The sequence below is a fragment of the Leptinotarsa decemlineata genome, unplaced genomic scaffold, assembly GCF_025532065.1.
Source record: "Leptinotarsa decemlineata unplaced genomic scaffold, Ldec_3_MD MMD2_tig00026328_RagTag_RagTag, whole genome shotgun sequence".
Lineage (NCBI taxonomy): Eukaryota > Metazoa > Arthropoda > Insecta > Coleoptera > Chrysomelidae > Leptinotarsa > Leptinotarsa decemlineata.
This window is the reverse complement of record NW_027412688.1, coordinates 37,487,193-37,506,988: the sequence shown is the minus strand read 5'-3', so window position 1 is coordinate 37,506,988 and position 19,796 is coordinate 37,487,193. Positions and strand designations below refer to the sequence as shown.

Here is a 19,796-nt window from a genome sequence, read left to right as displayed (position 1 = left end):
AACAAAGTATATATAAAATATTCGTATAAGTAGAATTTCAAAGAGGAATGAAAAATTGAGTATATAACACAAAAAGTTACAAATCGTAGCATAATATTTGTGCGTGATGCTTCACAATAGAATTTCAGATTGTATCGACCTTTACTTCTTGGTACTAAGAAATTGATATCGGGTAAAAGAACCGTACTGTCAATATTGTTGTTTAGTAATTTATGCAGGAATTTTATACTAAGGATAACTCTCCTATTTTCCAAAGATGTCATATCAAATTGTGTCAACAATATGTTATGATCGATGCCTCTCGTGGGGTATTGACCATCAACTTTAAGACATAAGTATTTTAGGAACTTCCTTTGTACGCTCTCAATTGATGTTTTTTGGTAGTCATAAACCGGATTCCATAACAAAGAGCCATACTCTAACTTAGACCTGGCATACGCAAAATATAGTAATTTTGAAGTGGCAATACTTTTGAAGTTCTTGCCATTTCTGTAAATGAATCCAAGCATCCTATTTGCATCAGCAGTCATATTCCTTATATGTGTTGAAAATGTTAATTTACTGTCGTATGTTACACCAAGATCTTTTATCTCATGTACGCGGTTGATTGTAGATTTGTTGATTGGATAATCTTACATTAAAGTTCGCTTTTTTGTTGTAAATGATATTATTTTACATTTGAATACGTTCAGTTGTAGACGATTATTATTACACCAAAGTTTGATTACATCTAATTCATGTTGTACACGTTGGTAGTCAGTAATGTCGTCGATTTTATAATATAGCTTCAGTTGGTCTGCAAATAGTAGGCTACGAATATTCAAAGAGGTTGCCAAGGCATTAATAAAAATTAAAAATAAAAGAGGTCCAAGATTGGAACCTTGTGGTACCCCAGATATACCTACGTACTGCGCCGATTTGAAAGATTCATATTCGACGAATTGTTTTCTGTTAATTAGATATGATTCAATTAGAGTGAGTAGTTGGTTTGGACCTTTTAAATGGGAAGTGTAGGCTTGTGATATATCGTTTGAAAGGTCTCTTCATTCTCTATTAAAAACTGTTATTGCTTTCAAGTTTACTACTAGTACAGGTACAAATACAACTGATTACCTGACAAGGCATAAATACGCTTTACGAAGCCCAAAAGTTAGTCATCAGAAGCAAGTCATGATGGTTACACCTCTGAAGAAGCTAGCCACTCGCACCAGCGAAACGTCAGGAAGAAATTCAAAAAATCCACGGATTTCAAACTCGAAAAACAATGACACTGATAATGACTAATTCTTGGACAATAAAGCACAGTTTTGATTGATTAATTGATAGAAACTTATTGAATAAAACAATTCCCAACTGTGAATTCTGGTGGTGTTAATGATGAGGAATTTCAGTATTCATTGTATTCTTCGGTTCTCCTGGTGATGGTATTTGTAAAAACAAATATTCTTTCATGACGAATCTGTTTTTGGAGTTATATTTCTTTTGGCGAGTTAGGGAAAAATGATGAGAGTAAATTTTTACGACGCGCGCGCACACCGTCACGAAAAACCGACACCCTGAAGTTAGCTTCTTCTTCTTCTTTATCGTCAAGTTGTCCCATACACAGCACAACATAATGAGAGTATCAAAATGAATTTAATAAATATTTGGAGTACATGAATAATCTTAAACAATTAATCAAATAAATCACAGCGAGAAATTATTTAAAAAAAACGATTTAAATTTTTCAGTTTTCAAGATACCTTCGAATAATGCAGAGAAATGTAAAAATTATCGCAACCGAAAAAAGAAAGATGCAGCTCTAAAAATAAAAACTTCAAAAACATCTGCAGAAAGGTCTCGGACGTATAGGCGGCGGAAAAAACAACTTGCTCAAGGAAGTAAATTATCTGCGAATGAAGTTTTGGATACTCCATCAACTTCGAATTCGCAAACGACGTTAGAACCATCGCCTCAGCCTGTTACTACCGGTAAATATAATTCTCTTATCTCAGTAGGGCAACGCGAAGGTTACAATTTTCAGAAAGATTTTCATCTTGTTACGCAAGAGAAGTATAACTTCTTACGTACGTTCATAAGTACACACACACTCTTTTTTTCTGTAGATTAATTCACACTTTCCATTTGTGAAATTGTCCCATTTCGTTGTTTTGTGTAAAGTTTTGAGTGTATCTCCCTCATTTTTTTCCAGATAATGCAGGGAAGGAGACACTTGGTCCCATTTTCTTTTCGAAGTCTCTCACTAGAATTTACAACTTGCAACTTCACAGGAAATTCCAAAACGGGAAGAAACCGTATGAGTGTCAGGTCTGTTTGAAATCTTTTTCCGACTCTTCCACTCTGGTGGCACACACAAGAATCCATACTGGAGAGAAACCGTTTCAGTGTAAATTCTGTCCGAAAGCTTTCTCTCAGCACAGCAACGCCTCGACCCACGAGAGAATCCATAAGGCGGAGAAACCCTATAAGTGTGACGTGTGCTCGAAAGCATTCACCCATCAAGGCAGCTTGAGGAATCACTCGAAGATCCATTCGGATGAGAAACCTTTTCAGTGCGAACTCTGTCCGAAAGCTTTCAAGTGGAGTAACTCATATAAATTGCATCTACGAGTTCATACTGGAGAGAAACCCTTTACATGCGGTGTCTGTTCCAAGTCTTTCGCTTCTGCATCCTACTTTAAAACGCACGAGGAAATTCACAGATGGGAATAATCCTTCCGTTGTAGTATTTATTTTTTTAAGAAAGTTTTTCTCAAAGTGAATAACTCGCGAGTGAAAAAATGTGATTTGGTGAAGAAGTCGATTTTCACTATAAAATTTTACCCTGTCATGAAGTATTTTAGACATTTAAAAGTACCGGGACTGGTTTCAGTATTTATAAGAAACGTCTGACATTTCCAAGGAGCCACTGTCAATTTTTTTTGCTGCTGTAACATTATAGCATAAGTAATGGTCTATAACAGTATACTAGGCAGTCTGTTCTCAATATTTGTCTTTAAACGATCAGTTGAAATGCAATTTCGTATACTTTGGGTACAAAGTTTTTGTTCCCGACCACAATTAACAGGACAGTCACTTTTTGAAGAGAGAACAATTATGCAAGGTGGTAGAAAAACTCTGGATTTTGAAGACTTGAACGTTTAAATGACAATAAAACTTGAATATAGGATAAAGAAAATAAGTTTTGTCTGATTTCAAAACTCTCAATGATCAACTAAAACTTTAAGCTCTCCCCTTCGAATTTGTGAATTATAACAACTAGTTTAGGATTCATTGGCACCTCGAAAAATCTACAGGTAGGTTTTAGGGAATCAATAGTTGGTAATCCTTATATAATAATAATAATAATATCGCCTTTATTATTTCATAAACAAAACAAATAAACAGAACAAAAATAAAACTGTGATTGTTATATATAATGATATTATATTATAAATAGGAATAAACACCTTACCTAAAGAGTTTAGTTTACCTATTCCTTACAAGATATCAATAATTTAATTTGATTTCAGTGGAACAAATAGTCTTTATAGTATATAGTATTGGTATTGATAATAAAGGTAAGATTTGTTGTTTCAGGTACCTGCCTATATCATAGTTTATTTAAGGACTTGTTTTGACAAAATGTATTAGTTTACTTGAGAACAGTTTAACAAACCGAAACCGGTCGTAATAAATGATAAACTTAGTGAAAATCAGACAAAATTTATTTTCTTTATCCTATATTTGATATGAATCTCTACAAAATAAATAGTTCATCAAATGAACAATAAAACTTGATACATTCAAGTCATTAGTAGTTTTTTTCTACTTCCTCCACCTTCTTTTTGAACCTTTTCTTGAAGTTGAAGGTTTCCGACGGCACGAAGTAATTCATACAAGAGAAAAACCTTTTCAGTGCAAAGTCTATCAGAAATCTTTCTCCGTCTGTTTTGTTCGAACACTCCGGGATCCACACAAAGGAGAAACCTTATAAAGCAACGTCTCCCAAGTCTTTTTCGCGTAGTTCTGACTTGATAATGCAATCTAAAAGTAATACAGGAGAAAAACCTTATGAATGTGAAATCTGTTCAAAATCTTTTTCCCCAGCTGGAACTTGAAATTGCATTGCTCCAGACTTCATTTGGTAGGCAGGCCCTGCATACAAGAAACAAGCTTTCAGTGTGAATTTTATTATAAAAGTTTCAACAGGCTTGTTAGCCTTCAGAGGCGTGAGAGAATATATAAGGGGGAGAAACCGTATAAGTGTCAAGTTTGTTCAAAATATTTCACTCAAAAGTCGGGCCTGGTGATGCGTTATAGAATCCATACGAGAGAAAAGCCTTTTCAGTGTAAAATCTGAAGCATGAGAGAACTTTTTTTTTTTTTTTTTTTTTTTTTCTTTCCAGTACTAAAGTCCTGTTTCATTCAAAAACTCTTGACGAAAGTTGGCCAATAATTAATAATTTTTGTGATAGATAGATAATAGATAAAAAAAGTTACATTAAGATGTTAATGATGATACCGTTCAAATACAGGGTGTTTCCCAACTTCGGTACGAAACTTCAGAGGGTGATTTGTTAGGTTGAAGTGTTAACTACAACGCCCTGTCTCTTAGAAGCAAAACAACTCCGGACATATGTGCATAACTTAAATTCGTCAAGTTGTGGCCGAGTTCTTGTGAGGGCCGCGAAATCGACTGCCTCGGATTCTCCTGCACGCTCTCACAGACAGCGACGATGTTTTCGGCATATCTTCCGTTTCGTCTACGTACGGGTGTTGGTCGGTCGTTAACTGAACCAGTGGACTCAAATTTATCCACCACATATAGTCCTCTCGGTAGGACTATTATAGCGGTCGTAAAATGAGTGAAGCGCGCGGTACGTTGCCCGAACAGAACATCCATTATGATAAAACAATTTTATCATTTGCACATGTTGTTAAATACTATATCCGTTCATGGTAGATCCCTGTTGGGAGACCCTATGGATGGTTGAAATTTCAAGATATTTGACACTGATGATATATTAACAAAGAGCTGAAGCATTCAATTGCATTTCTAAAGGAATAATGTTTAGGGACTACCGGTGACGTCAACGTAACGTAAATAAATGAGAAAAGTTCATAACTTATTTAAGTTATATATGTTACTTTTCATTGAATATATTAACACAACTTTTTCCAAATTGACACATTATAAAAAAAACTTTGAGTTGAATCACTCTTGATGTACAGAGATGTAATTTGTACTTCATTTTAATTGTATGTATTAGTCAGATTTGCAGCAGATTCGTGTTATTTTTATTTAATTTTATTCAACTTACAAATTATAGGCCTCAAAATATTTATACATGATTTTGATTGTATTATTTGTATTTGTAACACTATGATATGTATTATTGTGATTACAGATTTTTCAAAATGAAGTTTTTTTTTTCTATTTCTGTATAATTAGAAGTACACGCTATAATTATATCTGCTGTGTGTGACAGTACAATTACGTTAGTCCCTTCATTCAAGTTTTTCATTGACTTTCAAAGAAGTTATCGAGAGAAATCCATCAACAACTTTTTGTTCACAAAATTGAAACACTTCAAGAAAAGATTTAGAGATGCAGGCAATACAACTTATTTCTGTAGTTAGTTACTTAAATTTTTCAAAATATAAACTTGTGAAAGGGGAAATAATTCCCCTTTGAGATTAGTTTTGAAAGTAACTTTTGTAACGCGAACCTTGGCTATTCATTCGTGTTTGTATTATTATTTCTTTTGTATTTCTTATATGGATGATAATTATACATATTACTATAGGGGGACAGCTTTATGACAGCTTTAGCTACCAACCAAAAGGATCTAGATCCTCTGGGATCTATTTTTGTATCTGTATGCAAGGCCAAAAGTTTTCCTTTATTATTTTTCCTTCTTCTTTTTGGAAGTTTTCCAATTCTTCAGGTATCATTGTGGAAGTGATGAGCTAAAAAAGTTTTCTTAAATATTACAGGTGTTCCAATGTTTACGCATTTAATAGAATCTCCATTCGTTTCACCGGTGAACTTCTCAAGTCTAGCCTCGTTATTCTTTTTCAGATGATGGAACGAAGCGATACCAAGAAGGGGATAAAATATTTCGTTGCAATTACTGCCCGAAGTCTTTCATTAAGATTAAAACCTTTCAACGGCACGAGAAAATCCATACAAGCGAGAAACCGTTTCAGTGCCAAATTTGTTTGAAATCTTTTTTCGACGTTTATGCATTGATGGTACACTCTAGGATACATACCGGAGAGAAACCATATAAATGCGAAGTCTGTTCAAAGTCGTTTTCACGAAGTTTTGACTTATCGGTTCATTCACGAATTCACACAGGAGAAAAACCTCATAAATGTCAAGTCTGTTCGAGATCATTTTCTACCAGATCCACTTGGATAATACATTGCAGAATTCACACGGGAGAAAGACCTCACAAATGTGAAGTGTGTTCGAAATCTTTTACTTCCTCTACTGGGTTGCTTACTCATGCCAGACTCCACGCAGAAGAAAAGCCGTTTCAATGCGAATTCTGTTCAAAATCTTTCAAAGTTCTCAAGGGCCTTCGAAACCACGAGAGAGTGCATACAGGGGAAAAACCGTATACATGTAAAGTCTGTTCGAAATCATTTTCTACCAGGTCTGCTTTGGTAGTGCATTTCAGACTTCATACAGGTGAAAAACCGCATAAATGCCAAATCTGTTCGGAAAGTTTCTCCCACAATACGAGTTTGCTGGTGCACTCTAGAATGCATACAGGGGAAAAACCCTTTCAATGTAAAATCTGTTCGAAATCGTTTGTTGTTAGGACCAGATTGAACAGGCACGAGAAAATCCATAATCGCACATAAGAAAATCCAGAAGAAGAAAATAAATCGGTATTCTAATCGATATAATTTTTCAAATTATGTTTATTTTGCCACATTCATTTGCATTTCCAGTGTCACACATGCATCTAATCAACAAATATATGCCGTCAGAACACATTGTGGAGTTTTTTCTTTTATTTTATCAGAAATAACTTCTGTCTTTCATAGATGTTCATTATTTTAGAGTTTTGTTTTAATGTAGTGTAAACAGGTAAAAAGTTCAGTTGCTTAACGTAACTGAATAGCATTTGTCACTATAAATTTTGAAGGCATCGGTAATATAGATTGTTTAGATTTGTCATATAAATTATTGATCAGTGATTTAATTGAACCATAAATCTGAATCTGTTATTTGCAAACATTAGAAATTTACAATTTCCGAAACAACTGTGTACTCCTGAATCATCTAATTTATTTTTATTTTATTTATCACAGAAATGATGCTGATACAAGAAGGGCAATGAAAATGTTTAAGCAAAAAAAATTTTTCTTCAATTTTTTAGGAAAATATATGAACTGTTTCAGATTATTTATTTTTTCAGGCAATATATTAAAAACCTCTAAGCAATTAAAAACGTTTGTCACACACCAAAACCGCACGGGTGCAATGCTGATACTAAATATACATATAAACGCGTGCGATCGCTGCTAATCATAAATTGCAACAACTATGTTCCTGCACTTTTAATCTGTAATATCTTCTAAAATATTCATTTGAATTATATGCTACAAAGGGCCATATTGATCTATATTAAATGGGCAAAGTATTCAAGGTACTAAATTGGATAAGGATTATTTCTGTATTGCTTAAAATCGCTTCGTAAATAAGCCATTATTTCTCGTAAGAAGTAAAGGATAAAACATGGTTATTGTGAGTTATCCCTTAAGAGATAGAAATATACCATAGCAGACTTTTTTGTAAACCTTTTCAAGGTGTACAATACTGTATTACTTTTTTTATCAATCGCGAACGCTTCAGCCAGCGTTTGCATACATAAAAACCTTCCTCTTCCTCCGTTGTGGTTTTAAAGATCTAAGCATACATACGGACAGACAGCGGGAAATGACTTTGTTCTATACTTTGTAGTGATCATAATCGATATTTAACTTGAGTGGTTATTAGTGAAAGTGATCCCAGGTAAAATTTGTAAACCAATTACACTCTTAGTTATTGGACATTTACGTAAATTTTGAATATGAATACACTTCTTGATATTATGCAAAAAGTTTTAACATTGGTGAGTGGTCCACCTCCTGTTGGTCGTTCAAAAGGATATCCGAACGTTAATCTTCATTTATTTTCAGCGACTCCAGCAGGTTCGACTTCTGTCCCTTATCTTCTACATGGAGCCAGTCGTACATAGTGTTGAACTCGTGGCCGTTTCCTAAAAGGTGACACCCATAGATGGAATTGGTCTTCTTCAGTTCTTTTATGTTCTGAGATTCCCGTTTAAAATTTCTTGAGCTATTTACACTTTTGAAATGAATTGAAACTTTTTGGAGTGGTACACTGAAAAATCTCATCACCATCGAATGAAAATAGAGAGGACAAAAAGGATTCCATGGGTTTTCAATCCACGCAAACAAAATAAATGTTTTGATCCATATAATCATTTTTCAGAATGACTAATTTCTATATTAATGAAATGAAAAAAAAATTGAAAGTATGAACTTTATTTCAAATCATACAATCACAAAAAATGTTTTAAATTTTGCAATCATTCATAAACGATATTTCATCCTCTTCGCTTTCATTTCCTGGTCGCTTGTAGTCAGTTGTATTAACATCTTCCTCTTCTTGGCTGGAACCTGTTCGATCTGAATTTTTGGTCTCTTCTGGGCTACTGTTTTTCCCATATTGCGGAAAAACATCCTTCCGGTACTACTCAATCGAGAAGTTTGGATAGTAGTCCGCGGATCTAGCATAACCTCCAGATTGTGTATTCTCTCGAGCTCTAAACCTTCTCGAATCCTTTTTCTCAGAACAGGATCCCCGGAGCAAATGTACATCCATTGCGGATTGTCTTTGGTGGCCGCAACTAATGAGCATGGGTCCAACATCCTAGAAAAACACGTTACGTTAGTTAAATAATCGAAAATAAAAAGAATATCGTTATATAAAATTTTAGAATCAAAATAATACTCACCGAAATATTATGACCCATATTTCCGTAGGTAGGGTAACCAAGTTGCAGCAGGAAGCGGCAATAACAGGAAGCAAATTAAACATCTTGAGCACGTCACAAAACAAATTGGAACTAATAACTGATTGATGAGTTCCACAGCTTTTATAGGTAAACCTTGTTCACTGAAGCGTATATCCCCTCCCCTCCGTTCATTATAGTACCATAATACTTTCACTCCACTCTCGCGAACATTGGCGCCAATTCAATAAATGCATTCTGGTAAGAATTTTGTTTCTGCAAACTGAATAATCTTAAACTTGGTTCACAGTTTTTTCAAAAACCTGTCGAAATTTCATGTCCATTTCAAATTCCATTCAAAGTTGCGTTTTCCTCGTGAGTTCGACGGTCTTTGACTATACTGCACAGTTAAACTCAACTTTTTGCCTGTTGGTAGTGCTCATATATCCCAATGGAAGTCTTCTGGAGACAATGAGTAATTTGAATTTCCCCCCGAAAGTGGGCTTCGCGCGGTAGCTTCTGATTGGTTTGCGGGGTGATGACGAAAGTAGAGGAGTGGGGAGGCTATACTGGAGCCACCCTACTCCTATTTCTGGATTTCAGTTTGTCTTGGAGTTCGTAGTTCTTTTCCCATATTTACTTTTTCTACACGAGAATTTTGAAACGCTGGTCCATGGGATCCTTAGATAAGAAGCAGCATCCTCATACTCAGTTTGGTAATGGTAAGTCTTGGTGATTTCTATTTTCAAACTCAAGTCCGATGCAAATTTTTTTCTTCCCGATCTGAGCATTTGAACCTGCTTATCGTGTCAGACTATTTCTCTTCAATTATGTCTATTGTTGTGACAGTGGGATTTTGAATCTGAGCATCTAACGTTTTGCTCTGATCCTTCTCTTCTGAATCAATTTCACTGTAATTCCTTGATTTGGTCCTAGAGCGTGTTGAATTTTTTTAAACCTTCAAAACGTCGGTATTGCCTTTCTTCTTGGCGGTACTTTCTTAGGGTCTGCATATAATATGTTTTCAATCTGGTATATGGCTCTGAAATATTGGACACTGTCATATCAGAACTGGCAGCATTCAATATCTTCACCTTTCAAATCTTATATTCATAATATGCTCATCGCATGAAGGTATCAGCAGAGTAGATGAACAAAGAGTCTTCTGGCTCACCGGGAGTGGGGCTAACCTATGAGTGTCATCGAAATCGACGCAGGATGGAACAAGTATCGTAGCGATTTAAGCGTGGAACTCCGCCCCTCGGCCCCCTCCAGTTCAATTTCATCTAGCACAATCAATCGATATTTGATTTCTCCATTCTGATTAGCTGGCCGACACTACTCTGTAACAGAAGTTAGGTTGAGTGTTCCACAAGGTTCCGTTCGAGAGTCTGAAAATTCGCAAATTGAATCTTCATACAGTAAAGCATGGACTTTAGTCATTTCCTGATGATGCTTACTTGGTTAACGAAACGCGTTAAATGATGAATTACTGTCATATTGAAACACGAAAAACCGTTACGACAATAACGATGAAACGACAACGAATAAATGCACGGAAAACGATCGAAAACGCACGGAAAACGGTTTCCCCATTTCCGAATGTTAACTCCACAATACGTAACTCCTCGACACCTTTGGTGCCATCTCCTTCTTCTCCTGATAATGCTAACTTGGTTAACAAAGATACGAGACTTCCGACATATTGGAACGCTAGACTTCTGTCGAATCGACATGTTTTTTTCTTAAATGATGTATTTTGTAACGCCCTGTATACACATTAATATCATATTTTAAACCGACATGTTATTTTTCCTTAAATGATATATTTTGACGCACCCTGTACACTTCGACGTCATATTTGTTTTTCAATTATGTATTTTGAGATACCTTGTATACATTGAGGGATCGCACGTTGAAAACTTACAGCCTCGTGGAACTGTTATGTTTTTTCTTAAATGATGTATTTTGACGCACCCTGTACACTTCGACGCCATGTTTGTTTTCAATGATGTATTTTGAGATACCTTGTTACAATGAGGGATCACAATTTGAAACGATACAGCCTCATTAACCCTTGTTTTTTCTTAAATATGATTCATTATTATTAATATATCACTTTCGCGCTTCCAATTTTCATCGAGTCGTTCACGATTAATTCCAGAACCGGCAACGCTACATTGTCCCATAAACAATGATATATTGTACAACTGGCAACGCCGAACCTGCCATGCTGGCATGTATTGACATTTGACAGATGCAGTCTTATGAGTCTAGTGTTTACAGTGTCCTTCAACCAATAGATAGTTCAGCTAATGACTCATAGATGACTTTGTGTGTTCTATAACTTTTGTTGTTTTCATATACTTTTGTATCGATGAATCGAGCGCTTATCTTTGTGTGGTTACTGATAACAGGACATGAAACAATTCTGTACGATAAATTATTTAAATGAATCTCTCGATATCCTATACGCAAAGCCACGTAAATTTTTGCATCGATTACGTCACACGCGTCTCTCGCTCTTACACACACACACATACACATCTTTATATGAAATATTAATTATTTCCCAAATCTAAGTATATTTTCCTATCTTCAATATGATAATGACGATTACGTTCTACGGAAATCAAAAAAAAATGCTGTCAAGTATTATGAATGAGTCAATTTCGGTCCGGACAAAACTAACGCTGTAAATACTCAACATTCGCAGTTATCTTCAATATCTTACGTTGGTGAAGAGGCTAAGGACAATGTCTACCGCGCGGACGTCGTGGGTTCGAATCTCATAACTATAAACTTTTTTTAAGTAAAATCACGTGACTGAAGGGGGGTCGAGGGAGCTGATAGGTTAGGTGGAGTACCAAGGGGGCCGATAGGATAGGTGAAGTACCAAGGGGGCCGAGGGGCGGAGTTCCACGCTTAAATCGCTACGATACTCATTCCATCCTGCGTCGATTTCGATGACGCTGATTGGTTAGCCCCACTTCCGATGAGCCAGAAGTCTCTTTGTTCATCTACTCAGCAGAAATTTTCATAGCAGGTGTATCTACTTCGGTTTTTCTGTTTGATTTCTTGTTTGATATTAAAAATTAATGATGGTTATGTGTAACAGTAGATGTCTGACCTAGAACTAGATGATCTTTGCTTGGTCTTTGGTGATGTAAACCTTATCAGTCATCATCTATTGTCCTCACTCATTTAATGATTTCTTATCTTCAATAGAGTGTCATTTTACTCCATTCACGAACTTCTCAAGTTTACTCTCATCATTCTTTTTCAGATGATGGAACAAGGCGACGTCATGACGGCAATACACAGTTTCATTGCAATTACTGCCCGAAGTCTTTCGTTGAGATAAAAACGTTCCGAAGACATGTGAAAAACCATACGAGCGAGAAACAATTTCAGTGTCGAGTCTGTTTGAAATCATTTCTCGACTCATATGCATTAAAGAGACACTCCAGGATACACACCGGAGAAAGACCGTACGAATGTAATATCTGTTCGAAGTCTTTTACCCGTAACCAACATTTGACAATTCATTTACGATGTCATACAGAAGAAAAACCGTATAAATGTGAAACATGTTCAAAATCATTTTGTACCAAGAATGGTTTGATATCGCATTACAGAACACATACAGGAGAAAAACCGCATAAATGCGAATTTTGTTTAAAATCTTTTTCCTACTCTTCTAGTTTGTATTTACACTCCAAAATCCACACAAAAGAAAAACCGTTTCAATGTGAGTTGTGTTCCAAATCTTTCACTGGTCACGGCGGCCTTCGCGTACACCAGAGAGTTCATACGGGAGAAAAACCGTATAAATGCCAAGTTTGTTCGAAATATTTTTCACGAAATGAAAGTTTGGTGGTGCACTCCAGAATTCATACAGGAGAAAAACCTTTTCAGTGTCCAGTCTGCTCGAAATCGTTCTTTGCTAAAACCTACTTGGTTAGTCACCAGCGAATCCACACAGGAGAAAAACCTTTTCAATGTAAACTCTGCTCGAAATCATTTGTTTCTAGGAGCACGTTGAACAGGCACAAGAGAAAACATGATCGGACATAATTCCAGAACTGAGAAAATAGTTTCTAATTCTGTTTCATCTTCAATCACTGTCTTAAGTGGTATCTAACCACATATATAGTATATGTATGTCACGATTTTTCACAATCATGTACCGAAACATGTAATAAACCATATATTTAATTTAGTTTTCAAATGACAATTGCCTATAATTGATATTGAATATTGTGATTTTATTACGAAATAAATGAATTACTTGAACTTGAAAACTGCGTGAAGATACTTAAACCATTTCCACAATATAGTGTTACGCCCATGGCAAACATCCGAATGAACCGCAACTGGCACCAACGTAACTTGCAGCACGCTGAGCGCGAAAGTGAAAGAACGTCCGATGGAATGTCGTCGTATTAGAGAAATTCTTAGAACAAGAACGTGCCGATATATTGGGAATCAGCCAGTTTCAATTATAGTGCGGAACTCAAAAGAGGGAGTAAGTGCGACAATTGAAACTGTCATTGAAGTACAGGGTTCGTGATTTGTGATATAAATCAAATGAAATTTGAGTGAGCTTTCTATTTATTTTTTATCTGTTGCCCGCACTTCGAAGTTATGGGTTCAGTCACCATTAAGAATAGGCCATTACATCATGTCTGGTTTCAGTCGCAATGTCTTCTAATACGTAAGTCTAGTCAGCATCAAAAGGCTTTGTTTTGGATGTAATTTTCAATGTTTCTTTTGCTAGAGGGTTTTTATTACATTCCTTAGGATTGGTTGGAAAAAAAGTTTTTTTATAACCAAAGTACAATCGAGCCATGAAATGAAATTATATCACTCCCCTATCACCATTTTTCAGTTCATCAATAAATCAATCACAGTAGTATTATATGTAACCGCAAATATCTGACGTATACTAAAGAATATCTGCTTGGTTTTCGCTGATGGAAATCATATTGGTCATCAATTAATGTCCTCACTCAATTGGCGAGTTCTCATTTTTGATGGATTCTCATTATATTTCACTTGTAAACATCTCAACTTACTCGCATCATTCTTTTTCAGATGGTGAAACATTCCGAAGACACATGAAGTGCAAAGTTTGTTTGAGAACAGGAGAAAAACCTTCCAATTGTGAAACCTGTTCAGGATCATTTTCCACCAGAAGTGATTTGATAATGCATTGTAGAACTCGTACAGGCGAAAAGCCGTACAAATGCGAATTTTGTTCAAAGTCTTTCATGTCCGCTTCTGGTTTACGTTCACACAAAAAATTTCACACGAAAAATAATCTGCTTCAATGTGACATGTGCTCCAAATCTTTCTCCAGGCCTGATTGCCTTCGCAAACATCGAAGGGTGCATACTGGGGAAAAACCGTATAAATGCCAAGTTTGTTCTAAATGTTTTTCTCAAAATACGAGTTTGATTCTACACTCTAGAACTCATACAGGAGAAAAGCCCTTTCAATGTGAAGTCTGCTTGAAATCGTTTATTAGTAGAACCCAACTGAATAGGCACCAGCTAACGCATACAGGAGAAAAGCCTTTTCAATGTAAATTCTGCTCTAAATCGTTTATTTCTAGGCGCGCTTTGAATAAGCACGAGAAAATCCATAATAAGTGAGAAGCCGAGAAAATCCATAATGAGTAAGAAGCCTAGAAGACAAATCGTTTCTAATTTTCTTGCATTCTTTATTAGGGGGCTTACATGGTATCCAACCAACTTAATACAATATAGATAAAATAAATTTATGATTTTTCAAAATGATGTATTGAAAGTCATTTAGATGTTGATGAAAAATTTCCTTAGTATGTTAATTTTGTTTGAATAAATATTTACAAATCAAGATTGTGTTATTAATATTCTGAAATAAATGAAGTACTCAATCTTTAAATATCTACCTATAGCCAAATTAAAGTTGCCGAAATAGTTAAAGTACTGGTGTTACGCCCATGCCTACCAAGCAAGTGTCTCTAAATGTTTTTAAATATCATTACTGAACTGTATTCCTGAGAACTGTACTTGTCATAGAATAGAATGCTTTGCTCAGCAAGAACTTACTTAAAAGAGATGTAAAAGTTTTAAAATCATTGAAATTTTTTTCTCTGCCATATTTGTTCTTGAAATAATTATAAAATACGATGCCTTTGTATATGTGAGAGCATTGACCAATGGCAAGTCTCGAAAACGGCTGCTGCAAATTCCCTGCACTTCGTGTATTATAGTTATGGTGAGCACTATTTGTAGGTAGTACTTCCAATTGTTTTTTTACGTTTGAAATATGTACAATGATGGCACAGTTAGAATAGATAATTCAGTAAATATTTCTTTGCATGATATTCTTTGATGTACCCCTTTTATGCATCTGATAATTTTCTTTTGCTGTAGAAATACTTTTTCTATTTGAGTTGAGCCTCCCCAAAATATCAACCCATAGGATATATTTGATTGTATCAAACCATAGTGAACCAATAACAGCACATCCATTGACACTGTATTCTTCAATTGCCTTAGTACAAAGCAGTTTTTACTCAGTTTATTACATAAGCTGTTATTATGGTTTTCCCAGCTTAGTTTATGGTCCAAGGTAATACCTAGAAACTTCGTTGATGTGACCTGTTCAATACTTTTGCCATCAATTCTAATCAGGGAACAGAACGTATTATTGATGTTTTTTTGGAATGAATGAGATAAAATTTGATTTTTCTCTGTTCACACACAAGCCCGAACTGGTACACCACGTGTGAAATTGGTTTGCACCGGTGTTGGCAGTTTCTACTGTTTTTGCTAAGTTGTTTTCTCTCACTATCATAGTTGTGTCGTCTGCATACATTATTTTGTGCGCTTGTTTGCATGTTGAGGTGATATCATTGCCAAAAATAGTGAACAGTACTGGACCCAGTAGCGATCCTTGCGGTACCCCTACATTTTAAGAAAGATGAACATTAATACTTTATTTTGATAAACATTTCATGGGCAAAATTTATTAATACAAGTTACTGATTCATTAGATTATTCAGATCAGATTTGTTTATTTTTCTGGTGGAAAGTATTTGAAAGGATATGGATATACTCTGTTTTTGTTATCAGTTCATTTTTAAAACACCAGTTCTTGAGCTCGGTGAGAATTTCACAGACTTTCATTTAGTAACTTCTCATGAGCTAATCGCTAAAGAAATCAACATATCATCTGCATTCTTGATCAACTTTTCTTGCCTCTGACGAAGAATTTTCATTGGGATAAGTCATATTAAAATAACCTTCTGGTTTCATTTAAATATTTAACAAATGTTTTACGTATCGGTAGTAAATACTTTGAGTGTATCTTTCTCGTTCTTTTGCAGATAAAGTGATTCACGGTTTGAAAAGGCACAAGAAAGCCTATATTGAGAAGAAACCTCATGAGTGCCAAGTCTGCTTGAAGTCTTTTCCGTCCAAATCGTCGTTGACTGTCCACTTCAGAATTCACTCAGGTGAAAAACCATACAAGTGCAAAATCTGTCCCAATGCCTATACGTCCAGAACTTCGTTGGTGGTGCATTCTAGGACCCACACAGGGGAGAAACCATTCGAATGTCAAGTTTGCTCAAGACCTTTCGCCTGTAGATCCGCGTTGGTGGTACATTCCAGAATTCATACAGGAGAAAAGCCGTACAAATGCAAAGCATGTTCAAAATCTTTCTCTGACAATTCTTCCTACATAAGGCACATCACGGTGCACGAAAAAGAAAAGCAGCATAAGTGTGAGGTGTGTTCAAAATCCTATACCGATAAATCGTACCTTGTGGTGCACTCCAGGATTCATACAGGAGAAAAACCTTTCAAATGTGAAGTCTGTCCAAATGCGTATGCCCGCTATCCTTCATTGGTACATCATTCCAGAATCCATACTGGTGAGAGGCCGTATCAGTGTAAATTCTGCTCCAAACCTTTCATTTCTCAAAATGGGCTCTCTCGTCACGAGAAAATCCATGAAGGAAAGACACTAGAGATGCCGAGTCTGTACAAAATTGTATCACCATCCAAATTACGTCCTGTGGTGTTTACTGTAACTGAAAGTAGTCAACTGGTCCAGGTTACAAAAACTAGTGAATAAGAATTTCACTCACGAAAAACTATTTCATTAGGTACTCTCAACTGAAGTAAATAAATTTTTTTTATTAATTTGAAAACAAACACAGTGCCAGTGGAAACCCTTGATTCGATTAATAGTTTTTGTTTCACCTTCTATGCAAAATAATGCGAGTCTCTTGAAAATATTTTTACTTCAAGTAACTGATCCCTCTGTATTTGTTAAATATATGCACTTTCATGGTGCAAATGCTACAGTCAATGTGTTGACTAAATTGTTTACTAAAAGTTGTTCCCGTCCTTCAGAATTAAAAAGAAACATTACTACAGAATGTTTCAGTAAGAGCAAACAATTCAGCTTACTTTTATTGTGTAGGGTCTTGCAGGTCAAGTTTACTTACAGCATCTTTAAAAAGACTTCAAGAAAATTTTCAAATACAAGTGGAAAGACATAGGAAGGTAGGTTTCAAATTATTTTCAAATATTTCGGTAGTCTATAAACTGAAATGATTGAAAACGTTTCTTGAAATTATCATATTGTATAAGTAGCAAAACTTTCAAGGCATATTTTGAAATATACCATATTTTTAAATATTATAAAAAAGAAACAAATTAAGGATTCAAGTTCTTACAAAATAAAGGTGAAAACAAGGCTCACAAAACCACCAATGACCCAGAAATGCATATTGAAAATAACAAAGAGAAGAGTTTGGTACCTGATAGATCAGTTGTTTATAAATTGTCACATGGATCATGTCGGATGTTTTACATATGTCAAACTGGAAGAACGTTTGAAGCACGAATAGAAAAACAGAAACACCTTTCAACTCCTCACAGAGGAATATTTGTTCGGTCACGAATTCAACTTTCAATTTCCAGAAAAAAAGGTTTAAAAGTCAACTTTCTAGCATGTATAGAAATCCCTAAATCAAAGAAATTACTCATCTGGATCACTGGAACATAAAAAATTTATTCATCATCTGTAATTTACAAAACAAAAAATTAACATTAACTTTCCCATTCCTCAAATAGACAAAAACCAAATATGCTTATCAAATAGGGGACAGCAGTGAGTTGACTTGGTGCTAATCTTATATTGGAAGGACTACTTCCACTGGAGTAGGAGGATTCATCTTCTTAGCAAAATCCTGCAGTATTAGTTTAAAGAATGTCTCCCTCTCAACCTCCCCCATGATATTAAACCTGTCCTCTCATTTGTATCAAACTCATTTCTCTCCTATATTCTAGATAGGTAGTAACCCAATTCGTAATCTATTGATCCCTATCAAATGTGTCCATATAGAAGTCCTCAAAGTTTGGGAGATTGAACCTTGCACACGCAGTTGCTACTAGGGAAGCTATATAAAAGTTCTTCCTATCCATTTCTGCTGTCTCATCCTTGTGCTGAAGGATCTTAATGAAAAGGACATCATCTACATCTTCTCGCCGCAACCGATCTATAACTCTTTGGAATTGTTCTCTGAGATCTCTCAATGGATGCAGTCCTTGAAGCTCAGGATACCTTCTAAATATGTATGCATCGATGAGAATTAGATGATGCATCTCCGCACCTCTCATCAGACGAACAATCTCTTGACACACCTTAACGATGGTATTCCCTTTCTTGATCTGAGCGATAGAGGACATGGCTTCTTAATTTGAAATTGGCACTCATAAAAGCTTGATTCATCTCTAGGTACCGCTGAGAAGGGAATAGGGTTTCATCCCAAACATCTACCTATTTCTTCTCTCTGACTGCCGCACTAAAAGTTCTTATTCTATTTGTTATCCATCGTGTTGCATTTTCTGGAGTAAGCTGTTTAACTATGGTTAGCATTATTACACCCAACATGACGAGAGGGCCAGACATTGATACTGTCAATTCTCCCAATTAGGCCTCTCCCTGTAGTTTTTTCCTCAAGGCATCAAAATGATGACTTTCTAATTGACGGATTTCATTTCCGGTGATAGCAGTGTAACTTATGTCCATCCCGGCTTCTGCTATCGCGGTTTTAAAATCCTTACTGTCTTTAATGGTTCTTGGGGTGGCCATGAGACATAAGAGTCCTAGAACGGACCGAGCTATCTTCATCGAGGTCATTCTATCATGAGATGTCCCTGGCACGTCCGCCTTGTAAAAATGAGACATATGATATAGGCAAAGTCGGGACCAGAATCGAGCGTCTCTTAGGTATTCTTCTTCTAATACGTACACCTCTAATTTTTCCTTCGGGAGCTTGATAGGTTTTATCATAGTCCCGGAAAGAGTCATCTTGGCATAACTTCTGGAGTTCGCGTGGATGCTCAATGAACCAAGAGTGATGCGGGAAGCAGCCATGGGAAGGTAAAGGAATTATTGATTGTAACGATATCAACACCGTTTTTTGCATATCAAATATCGGACAAATACATAAATAAGCATAACAAATACGTCATATAACACAATTATGTGTTCTTTGCCCACAGAACTAAAGAATCCCTTACGAAAGAGCACAGAACAGAAACCCTGCACTTTTTTTATTGACAATTTTGAAGTGCAGAAGGGCCAGATATTTTATTATTCGATTTTTGATAATTACGACTTTGAACTCGAAATTTTGACTTCAATTTTATAATAACTTTGAATATTTTATCGAGAAAAGATACATAGTGGTGAGATGAATATTTCAATATT

At 35.6% G+C, this 19,796-nt stretch overlaps 1 protein-coding gene across 7 annotated transcripts in view; it reads left to right on the top strand.

The window, feature by feature from the left end:
- The window catches only part of LOC111511532 (uncharacterized), a 28,830-nt gene extending 10,057 nt beyond the window's left edge, over nt 1-18,773 (top strand). For 2 of the 7 annotated variants that reach the window (XM_074182576.1, XM_023167552.2), the window contains exon 3: nt 6,065-6,990. In XM_074182576.1, the coding sequence (XP_074038677.1) occupies nt 6,065-6,855 (791 nt within the window). In that variant the 3' untranslated portion in view covers nt 6,856-6,990. Of the gene's footprint in view, nt 1-1,730; nt 1,971-2,191; nt 3,794-6,064; nt 6,991-12,303; nt 13,330-14,114; nt 14,864-16,395 lie in introns of those variants that run through there. The other 5 variants (XM_023167554.2, XM_023167555.2, XM_023167557.2 and 2 more) reach the window with 5 other exon arrangements.
- The last annotated feature ends 1,023 nt before the right edge of the window (nt 18,774-19,796 follow it).